Below are 10609 nucleotides of genomic sequence, written 5' to 3'. Positions count from 1 at the left end.
TGAGGGTCAGGCTAATAGAGCCATGAGCAGAGTTTCAGCTGGGTGCAGGATCTATGGGACTGTGCCTGGGGCTGGACTGGCAAAGGCTGTGGGCCTAACCCACAGCTAGAGCAACTCATAACAGAAAGCTGGAGCTGAACTCACAGGAGCGTTTGGATTCACACAGCCCTGGGTCCTGCAGCAGCTGCTGGGCAGTGGTGCAGCAATGGCTGTGCTGAGCTCAGTGCAGGCCTGCTGCAGCTGCATGGTGCCACCAGAGGGTGGGCTCTGCTGCTGGCGGGGCTGCAGGGCCAGGTGGGGCTATGTGGGGTCCGCTCTGTGATACACAGCAGAGAGCAGAGGTGTGGGGAGTGGAGCACAGCAAATGGAGTTGACTCAGAGCTCAGTGACATGGTACATCACTTAAAGTACTGTGAGATTTTAATCAAAATGCCTGGGTTTGTACTGAGGTGTGCAAAGCAAATGACATCTGTTCAGTTAAACACTTTTTCAGTCCTTTCGTTTAAAAGCACACAGTGAGCATCAGTGCTGAATCCTGAGCAAGGTCTGCAAGCGTGGGAGAGAACAGCACTGAAGCTACTGAGGTAAGTCAAATTTCTTTGAATTAACAAAGGGGAGTGCAGACTGCAGTAATGAATTTATGGCCTGATTGCTATACTGTGGGAAAGAGGGGAAGGATTTAAATCCCTATTAAGTTTAAGCTGCATTTTAGTGCAGCCAGCCCTTCAGTAGTACAGAGTTAGAAACGTCGTCTGTCAAATCCTACTGACATATTTTGGCAAGAGATATTTCCTCTAATTGAAAGCAATTGTTGTGTCGTAAGCCTTCTTCCCTTCCCTTTTGTTTTTGTTAACGGGTAGCGGTGGCCCGTCTGCCTGAGCACGTATTGAGCAACAGCTCGATGCAAAGTTCGCATATTGCGAGCAGCGCCGCACGATCCTCTGCCTTCAGAAGGAAAAGATTCCTGCGGGCGCTGGCAGGGGCTGCTGGGGCGAGCGGGCGAGGCTGGCACTGCCGCAGGTCTCGCTGCACGGTCAGTGCAGGACTTCCCAGCCCAGCCCCGCGTACAAACGAGGCCCGATCTCGGCTTTGTTTGGAGCAGCCAGCCCAGCCGTCACCGCGAATCCCACGCGGGGATGCTCTGCTCTATGTTGCGCTCTCTTCCTCTGCTGAGAGCAGAGCGCCGCGTCCCACGCTGCTGGAACTCGGTCAGACGCAGCAGGGTTGGGCGGGCGGTCCGGCACTGCCGCGGCTCCAGGCGGGGCTGCCACCAGCGGGGCTGCCCCGCAGCGCTCCGAGCCGAGCGGTGCCCGCGGCCCCGGGCTGGCTCCGACGGCAACGGCCCGCAGTGACGAGGGGTGGGCAGGGGGTGAGGCTGAGGCCTGAGGGGCGTCACCATGAGCGTCACCACCGCCAGCCACAGCGAAAGCTCTCGCGGGGCGCAGCTGGAGGTGCGTTTGGGCCCATGCCGTATCTCCAGCCAAAGAGGGTGTGAACTGCGAGCGGTGAGCACAGTTCCGAGCCTTCGGAGAAATGACAAAAGGCAAGCGGCACATCACAGGTGGACCTGCAGGAGGGAGGAGCCTGGGACTTCTGCATCCTGACGGACAGCCCCACCTGTACAACCAAAACTCCTTTCCACTCACAGTGTGAGTGACAATTTTCAGCACAGGATGCAAAAAACAGTCTTTATTTATTGTCTTTGACAAACCTCTTTGTCCTGAGGATCCCGTCATTATGTGTCATTACGTGTGTATGAACTTTCACCAGCGCCCAATCCATCACTCACCAGGGAAGGACCTCCTTGTGCTCCAGGCTCTGTGCACAGCTCTCTCTGGAGGCAAATCCCTCACGATGCGTGCCAGCCGCCGCACTGCTGACAAGGTTATGGCTGCGTTACGTACTCAGCTCTATATTACTCTGGGAAAGGTTCATTTTTGAAAACAAAGAGGGTTGAGGAAAAAAGCATGATTCTGCTCAGGAGGCACAGCATGTCCCATAAATCCCTCCTGCCCTCACTCAGGCTGGTGGCCGGTGGCAGAATGGCAGCAGAGCACACAAGTGCCATTCCCGCTGCAGCCATCTGCAGAGGAGTGTTGGCCCTCTCCACTGCTTGTGCTGAAAGGATGTTTGGGAAAAGTCTGTGCCTTATTCTTTCTGCTGAGCACCTATCAGAATTCCCATGTGCCAAATCAGTAGTAATGACAGCCTAACCCCATGAGCTGTAATACAGCGCCTGCAATATAGATCAGTAATAGCAAAACAGGGGCTCAGTCCATGCTCATCCAAAACCACACTGAGCATTGCCAGCCAGTTTCCACGCTCTGTGGTTTCTGAGTGCCCTGAGGTGTGTCTGAGCACTCTGCTGCTATATCCAGCTCAGTGCTAGTCAGCACTAACACAAGGCAGGCAAGGCTGGTGAGCACCAGGTAAGTGCAGTGATTAGGGCTGTTCGAGAGCAGGCAGTGAGTTCTGTGTTTAAGAGAATCACTGGTCCCCTTTGGTTCCCTTGGTACATGGTACCAGGTGAGCCCTGCCTTGCCCACAGTCCCCAGCCTCACCTCGGCTCCCCCTGCAGCCTTCGAGGTGAGAGCAGCTCATGTGCTGTACCCTTGCCGTGACCCAATGCAGCTATCCAACGGTGGTTTTCCATTGTTATGCATTTAAATAGCAAAGTGTAGCAGAAATGCTAAGTCACTGCCTGAAGTGGTGATTGAGCACCTGGTGGAAGGCAGGGCCAGCCCAGGGAGCTCAGGTGCATGCAATGTACCTGAGTGATGGAAGAGATGGAACCAGGATCCACCCCTTCCCAGACCTCTTTTGAGGGTTGGCAGTGGAGGTGGGTCTCTGGAGGTCCCTGCATATCTGAGGCCTTCTAAAGGTAAGCAGTTTTTCTTCCTATGTTTTTCTATCCATGGTTGCTGTATTTAGGCTTGTCCTCATTTGCTGTAGGCTAGGGCCGTGTGACTCTGCTATTTCTGCTGTACTTTCCATCACATTATAGCATTACAGCATAACACAAAGTAAGTGACCACAAGGGACTCAAAACAAGTGTCTGCTGAATGGTGGTGAATCTTTCCTGTCTTCTCTTCCTGCTATCACTTCAAAAATGAACAAGTGTCCCATTCAGAGGCACAGCGGGAGGGAGCCCAGCAGAACTAAGCACTGCCTGGCCCAGAGCAGTGCACATCTTGACCACAGCAGTCCCTATGTGCCCGCCCTAGGCTCAGCTCAGCTCTCAGTTGCTGCATCTGACTCTGCTCACCATTTGCAGCTCTCCTCCAGATCCATGGGCAGTTACCCTGCAGGAAAACCCCACCACATACATGGGTATTTATGCTCCCTGTGTTAAAGCGCTCAGATCCCGTCAGTGTTGAGTCAATAGAACCTGAGTAATTGCATGAGTACCTCGTGTTTCCCCTAAAGGGAAACTGTTCTCGTGTAAATATATTTATTAATAATTAAAGTGTTTTTGAGTTCTGATGCATGTGGCCCCTCTCACCCACAGAGACAGCTGAAAGCCCTTATCTTTGGACCTGTTAGGGGTGGCAGGGGAGGGGATTTGGGGACTGATGGTCTATTGCAGGCAGCAGAGGTTCAATTGTGACTTTGTTTTTTTTCCTGAACAAAAAAAAATAAGGGTGAGAAGTGTGTATGAGAGATTCAAGCCCTTTACTGCTCCATTAGGAGTATTGCCCTGAAATACTCTAACAGCCCAGCTAATAGGGTGAGAAATCATTTCTGGAAAACATTCCTCTCAAAGCATCTTACCAGAGGATTGTTTCCTAACAGCAAAGAAATCTTTGTCAAACAATCCTTCAATACCACAAATATTTGGGCTTTAATTGTACCAGCGTAGATAACAGCTCAGCAGCGGAAATGGGAACCAGGGCTCCTGGGAGATTTGTCTCTGGCAAAGGCAGGGCTGGATACCTTGGGCAAGTCACACATTTCTCTGTGCTCTTTGGCCTACATATATATGTATATTAAAGTGACTGTAATCTGGAACATAATTCAATGTGCTTTAAAAGGCTGATTTCTCATGGAAGATGCTCTGCTATCAGGATAAGCAGCCATAAGGAATCCTAAAATAGGCAGATTAAGGGTTTGGGATCATGGAGGTTTATTTCTATGTAATTAAAGACGAAATCACATTTAAATATTGCTAACTTGTAGTTTTAAAGAGACCAAACAACTGGAAGCCCCACATTCACAATTAGCTAATAACTCTACTAATTAATGAAATGATCAGCAGAGACAGTGAGTTAGATAAGGTGAAAGCACAGCATTTTATTCAATGCACGTTTTTGGTGGATGTGGTGTGGCTGAGGCAGCTGTGTATTAAAGAGTGCTCTGACGAGGGTGAGGAGGACAGGAAGGGGATGAGGGAAATTGGCAGGTGTAGAAATGAGATTAGACAACAACAGAGGATTTTCCTCTCCAGAACAGAAGTAGTGCAGAATCCCTATCAGCTTTGCTAGTGTTTTGTATAAATGGAAATAAGCACCGTGAGGGCGGGCAGGACGGAGAGAGTTCCTCGCCAAACGGAGCCTCGGCTTGCCAGCCCCGCTGTTTGTGGGCGACCAGGCGCCCCTGCTGCAGGGTTACCTGCGCCGTAGCAGCGGTACAACTGCCGCCGTATGGCGAAAGCAGAACCACAGCCTTCCCCCGGCGTTCCTTTGCTCAGCTCTCCGCGGGCGCTGCGATCGGACGTGCGGTGCCCCGCTCGTTTCCCACCTACAAGGAGACGAGCACCCTGGGCAGCCCTCTGCCGCGGCTCCCTGCAGGGCCCACCCGGCTCCGAGCGTTCCCTCCCGGGGCAGAACGGCGAAGGTGCAGCTTTCCATCTTCAGCCGCCCAGGCAGAGCTTTCCCACGGCGATAAGGGAGTGTGGGTCAGAGGCTGCGCTATCTCGGAGCCGCTTCCCCCGCTGCGGGTTTTCAGTGGGTGGAATTTGGGAATATTAAAGCTTCTTTCCCCCTTTCTCTTCCCACAGTTAAAAAAGAGCCCGATGGAGGGCAGAGGAGATGCACGGTCCTGTTCTCAACTCTAGTGTTTGGCAACACGCGGGCAAAGCTTCCTCCGAGGGTGGGGCGGTGCTCCCCGCGGCAGCTGTCGGCTCCCGGCAGGACCAGACCGAACCGGGGCAGAGGCGACTTGCCGGAGCCCCACTTCTCCCCAGGGCTGCCCTGCTCCCACGCAGCCCGGATGGGATGGGACCGACAGCCCCCGGCTCTGCGGCCGCGCTGCGGGAAGGCGCGGAGACCCGGCTGTTCCCGGTTCCGTTTGTCCGCCCAGCCCGGGCACCGCGACCGCCGGGTGGGGGGCGGCGGGGGCACATCCCCTCCCGCCCCGCGCACCGTTGGGAAAAGAGGCTGCTTCTATCGCCCCTCCTGCGCGAAAACGGATGGGGAAAAGGTGGGGAGAGCGGAGAAGAGCCGCTCCCGAGGCCGAGGGTCACCGCGTTTGCGCCCCTGCCCGGTGCGGGAACGACCGGCGGCGCGGGGAAAACATCCGCAACTTAATCACGTTCACATGACGAACCCCAAATAAGAAAGACGCGAGGAACGCCAAGAAGGGCGGAGACGGGGGCGGGCGGAGGGAGGGAGGTGCGGCCGTGAGCGCGCCCCGCCGCGCAGCGCCGCGCACCACCGCGGCCGCCACTTCCCGCGGGCGTCGCTCGGCGGCGGGCGTGCTGCCCCCGCAGGAAGCGGCCCGGCCCCTCCCGCCGCTCGCCGCGGGCTCATGCAGTGTGCGGCGCGGCGGGATGGGCGCGGGGACGGGGATGGATCCGGCGGCGAGCGCTGAGCCGCAGCCCCTCGCGCTGCTCCCGCTTCTGCCGCTGTTGCTGCTGCTGCCCGGCCGCGTCGCCGGCCTGGAGGTGCAGCGCAAGTTCCTCTCGCCCACCCCCACCAACAACTTCGCGCTGGACGGCCCCGGCTCCCGCGTCTATCTGGCGGCGGTCAACCGCCTCTTCCAGCTGTCGGGGGGCGAGCTGGCGCTGCAGGCGGAGGCGGCGGTGGGGCCGGTGCTGGATAGCCCGCTGTGCCACGCGCCGCAGCTGCCGCAGGCCTCCTGCGAGCACCCCAAGGTGCTCACCAACAACTACAACAAGATCCTGCAGCCCGATCCCGAGCAGGGCGTGCTCGTCGTCTGCGGCTCTATCTACCAGGGCCTCTGCCAGCTCCGCAGCATGGCCAACATCTCGGCCGTGGCCGTGCGCTTCCCGCCGGGCGGCAGCGACCCGCTGGCCGTCTTCCCCAGCATGCTGAACGTGGCCGCCAACCACCCTAATGCCTCCACCGTGGGGCTGCTGCTGCGCCGGGGCGGCGGCGGCGGCGCGCGCCTGCTGGTGGCCGCCACCTACACGGGCTTCGGCAGCCCCTTCTTCCCCCGCAACAGCAGCCTGGAGGACCACCGCTTCGAGAACACGCCGGAGATCGCCATCCGCGCCCTCAACGCGCGCGGCGACCTGGCCAAGCTCTTCACCTTCGACATCAACCCCTCCGACGACAACATCTTCAAGATCAAGCAGGGCGCCAAGGCTCGCCACAAGCTCAGCTTCGTCCGCGCCTTCCTGCAGCGCGCCCGCCGCCCCTACGCCTACCTGGCGCTCAACAGCGAGGCCAACGCGGCCGACAAGGAGAGCCCCTCGCACAGCCTGCTGGCCCGCATCTGCCTGGGCGACGCGGCCGAGGCCACGCTCAACGGCAGCGGCGAGCCCAAGAAGCTGACCGAGTCCTACATCCAGCTGGGGCTGCGCTGCGGCGGCGCCGCCGACGCCTTCACCCGCCTCGTGTCGGTGTTCCCGGCGCGGGCGGCCTGGGGGGGCCCCGCCGAGGAGGAGCTGCTCTTCGGCGTCTTCGAGCGCGCCGGGGCGGGCGGCGGGCGGCCGCACTCCGCGCTCTGCGTCTTTCGCTTCGCCGAGATCGAGGAGACGATCCGCGCCGCGCGCAACTCCTGCTTCGTGAGCCCGGGCGCGGGCATGGTGACGGTGCTGGACAGCGTGGTGCAGGGCACCGGGCCCGCCTGCGAGAAGAGGAACATCCAGGTGGGACTGCGCGGGCACCTGCTGGCACCGGGCGGGCAGCGGGACGGGGCGGGTTGGGACGGGCCGGGCTGCGGGACGCCGCGTTGCTCTGCGCTGTTCTGCGCCGTTGTTCGGCCGCCTGCAACTCGGGGGGCGGCGGCCCCGCCAGTCCTGTCGGGCCCCAGCGCTGCTGGGCGCCCCGGCGGCTCCGTCCGAGCCGGACGGGCTCCGTCCTCCCGTAGCCGAGTTTGCGCTCAAGAGGAGAGAGTGTGCGAAGCGCGGCTCTGACCGCTGCGCCGGGGGAGGGTTTGATTCCCACGGTCCTCGTCCCCAGCGGACGGACCCGCGGTGACTCACGGCTCTGCGAGCTCCCGGCGCTGCGCGGCTGGGGATGCGGATCGCGGAGCGCCGCCAGCAGCAGCAGCTCCTTTCCCACGGGACGGCCCTGCGCGGGGCGGTGCGCGCACCCACGGCCGTGCTTCGTTTGGGGCAAAAGTTTGCTGTTGTCATGATTTGTTACCGAGTGAACGAAAATGTTAAGGCCAGGTAAAGACGTCTGTTTTCCCTTTCACTAAGGATGTATAATGCTTCGGGGGGCTGGGGGGAAAAGAGAGGAAAAAAGAGCTGTTTTAACACTGCATTTTTCCCACCCTCTGGGAAGGATGCATAACTCAGCTCAATCAAAGATCGTAAAAACATCTGTTTGATTTCAAAAGCAAGATCGAGTGTTTGGGCTGAGGCTTCCCTTAGCAATGCCAGTGGCAAAGAGAAAGGTTTCCCATGGTAACCAAAGTGTTTAGTGTGGCATCTCCATGCTGTGATAAAATATGTAGTCTTAATGCACTGGTTCGTGGACTGGCCCTGGCAAAGTTGGATAGTTTTTTCCTGGTGGTAAACTACAAGCTGCTTGACAGCCAGGGAATCTGGTAGCTGTCCTGTCTTCTGAGTTTGTATTGCTAAGACTCAATCTCCAAGTCCTGGCATGGTCATGGCTCTCCAAGGAGCCAGGAGCAGTCAGGAATCCCATTCACTGTGCGGGAGGCACTCGTGGGTCTCGCTGCCAGTGGCTGAAGCTCACTGCCTGCATCCTGAGCTCAGCACCGCACTGGGCTGCGACGGCTCCATCAGATGGGATGTGAGAGGAGGTGGGAACTCTGTGGAGTTAGTGGCTCAGTTTTAAGTGAACCTCAGCGGCAGAGACAGCCAGTTCCTCAATGGTTCCTCTGTGCTCCTGCGTGGTCAAGCAGAAACTGTATTTTTCTAATTTTTGTTTAATAAGGAAAATAACTCCAACGTATGAACGTTTACTGTACCAGGTGAGGTATTCAAACAGCTCATTCCCGAGATTCAGCAATGAAATGAGGATTCTCTCCTCTTCTGGAACTGTCCCACGCTGCTGCCCTGAGGTTGCTCCTGCCTGCTTCCCACCAAGTGGGAAAGGGCACAAAGTGCCCACCTTTGTGCTGAGGATGACCTGGAGGATGGAGGCAGTGTGTCAGTGAGGTCTGTTCTGGGACGGTTGACAGTCAAGTGTGTGCAGGTTGGAGGAGTGTGCTGGAAGGCGCTGAACCTCCAGACCTGTAGAAGCCAGCAGACATCTGCTGTGCACAGCTCTGCAGTAAGGTCAGGCTGCAAGGAAACTAGTTTACATGGAGACAGCAGCAGGGCTGGTGGGCAGGGAGAGTGGGCTCTGGTCCTCACCAGCACTGGTGTGGCACTGCTGTCCCCCAGCAGTCGTGTCACCAGATGCCCACATCTCCTGATTTGAGGAACAATCCTGTATTTGTTACTCTTACTCAGAAGCCTAGCTCACATAGAATGGAAGATTACATTTGTAAAGCTACTTTGAGAGCCTTTGAAGTCAAGTATGGCAGGGTGTAAATGAAGCATACTATTAATATTTGTTCACGCCTAATATTTCTATGCTTTCTACTTATTTGAAGTGTATTCCTCTAAAAGCGCTGACCAAGCCTACTAGAAGCCTTCCTACTGAGCACAGGGACAGACTTTCACTTGTTTTGCCTTTTTTTTTTTTTTCCTTTTACCTTTTCCTTACTCATTAGAACTGCCAGCAATTTACCAAGCTGTTTTCATTTTCAAGGCCTAGAATGGCAGCGTCAAGAGTTGTAATGTTGTGTTTCTTCATGGTGCAAAAATGTAACATCATTTTCCACCTTGAAAACAAGGAGACACTCTGATACATTTTGTGTTCCAGCTGTGGGAATGCAGCAGGGAAATGTTCTGAAGCACATCGGTTTGGTGGTGCAGAGGCACATCCAGCTGCCTTCCGTTGTGAGTGCTGCTTTTCCACCCATGAGCGGGTTCCCAACTTTTCCTTTACGCGTTACGATAAGTGCTGCACTGCTATCAGAACTGTGGTTCGTTAGCTCTTTCTGCAGTCTGGGTGGTTGGGTTTTAAGCTCCTTCTGGTGGGGGGGAAAAAATCGAATGATGGCCTGATTAATTCTGAATAAGCATTGGGCTGAAGTAGCTGGTTGGTACAAATAGGAGCATGGCTGTCAGGCGTAATGCTGTGTGAAAGGAAAATCATTGCCCCCCTGTGTGCAGTTCTGTCTAATTGAATGCTCCTCTCCTGCAGCACCCCTCCTGCTGCAGCCCGGGCCGATGGGTGCTGCGGTGGCACTGCAGGGCTCTGTCCTGGGCGGCTCTCAGGGAGCACCACCAAAGGTCAGTGAGAGGTGAATGGCAGCAGCAGCTCCATGGAAGGAGAGTGCCTCAGGGAAGGGTCTGCTTTGGTTGCGTTCCCGCTGTGCCAAGAGTGGGTGGGTGAGCTCTGGGATTGCTTTCCCACAACAGAAATAGCTTTCTGTGATGAAGTTTGTATCAAGTAGTGGGCTGCTCTCTAACACGTGGCTACAGGGACCCCTGTGTGAAGGCATGGCTGCTGCAAGGCTGGGAGCCCGGGTTAGACCACCTGAGCCCCGGAAGGGAGGAGGAACACTGATGCTCATCAGTGCCCGTCCACATCCCTGCAGCAGCCGCTGACTGTGCCCCACGGGTTAGGCCTGGCCTGCTGCACCCCCACACCTCCCTGAGCCTCTGAGAGGCAGCGAGAGGAGGCAGAGTGGTGCTTGTTGAGGTTAGATGTGCTACCCAGGGATCTGCATTTCTCCTGGGAAATGTTTTGGACTCTGCAAGTCCAAAAAGGCTGAAAATGCTATTTGTTTTCTGTGCTGAAGAACTCGACCATGGCGGCATGGGATAACAACATGTTTCTGTGCTAATCCTCGAGTTTCTGGCTCTGTGGCTTTGTGTCAGATCCTGCGTGCCCATAGAGCACAGTGTTCTGTGGTGCACTGATGAGATACCACCAGTGAATTTTGCTGTGAGGGGTGGTTAAATAAAACCAGCTCCTTGGCAGGCTGTACAAACCCAGTGCCTGTGTGCTCGGGCAGAGGAGAGCGGTCTGAAGCCAGTACAGTAATGTTCCCCCCAAAAAAGCTCAGATCCACATGGGAATATGACAAAACATCCACTGCGTCCAAATGCTGCAGTGCCTCCGTGGGACTGGGTTTTATAGGAGCTGAGCCACTTTGAAGAGCTGGTTTATACTAATTT

At 56.4% G+C, this 10609-nt stretch overlaps 2 protein-coding genes across 4 annotated transcripts in view; one reads left to right on the top strand and one right to left on the bottom strand.

Annotated features, from left to right (window-relative positions):
• Positions 1-271: 271 nt before the first annotated feature.
• LOC149916478 (uncharacterized) lies at positions 272-2669 on the bottom strand. Of its 3 annotated transcripts, none has more exons than XM_090148506.1 (3): positions 2562-2669; positions 1790-1876; positions 272-1567 (listed from the first exon to the last, which is right to left on the bottom strand). In XM_090148506.1, the coding sequence occupies exons 1-3, from the start codon at positions 2599-2601 to the stop codon at positions 1035-1037; spliced, it is 660 nt and encodes a 219-aa protein (XP_090004632.1). In that variant the 5' UTR covers positions 2602-2669; the 3' UTR covers positions 272-1034. The 3 variants fall into 3 exon arrangements, 2 of the variants coding, with proteins under 2 accessions (XP_090004632.1, XP_090004633.1); XM_090148507.1 differs by having other exon boundaries at positions 1790-1873; positions 2562-2634; XR_016470191.1 differs by having other exon boundaries at positions 272-1920; positions 2562-2634.
• Positions 2670-5679: 3010 nt separating this feature from the next.
• The window catches only part of PLXND1 (plexin D1), a 65516-nt gene continuing 60586 nt past the window's right edge, over positions 5680-10609 (top strand). The window contains exon 1 of the mRNA XM_031605165.2: positions 5680-7051. Coding sequence (XP_031461025.2) covers positions 5768-7051 — 1284 coding nt within the window. The 5' untranslated portion in view covers positions 5680-5767. The remainder of the gene's footprint in view (positions 7052-10609) is intronic.

The sequence above is a fragment of the Phasianus colchicus genome, chromosome 11 (genome assembly GCF_987193195.1).
Source record: "Phasianus colchicus chromosome 11, bPhaCol1.hap1.1, whole genome shotgun sequence".
Lineage (NCBI taxonomy): Eukaryota > Metazoa > Chordata > Aves > Galliformes > Phasianidae > Phasianus > Phasianus colchicus.
Note: the sequence above shows the minus strand (reverse complement) of the source record. Positions and strands in the feature narration are given on the sequence as shown.

Coding starts and splice junctions, on each gene's coding strand:
- LOC149916478 (XM_090148506.1), bottom strand. CDS start 2,601: ATGAGCTGCTCTCACCTCGAAGGCTGCAGGGGGAGCCGAG. Junction 1,877..2,561: donor AGGCTGCAGGGGGAGCCGAG/GTGAGGCTGGGG, acceptor TAACCTTGTCAG/CAGTGCGGCGGCTGGCACGC. Junction 1,568..1,789: donor CACAAGGAGGTCCTTCCCTG/GTGAGTGATGGA, acceptor TCCCTCCTGCAG/GTCCACCTGTGATGTGCCGC.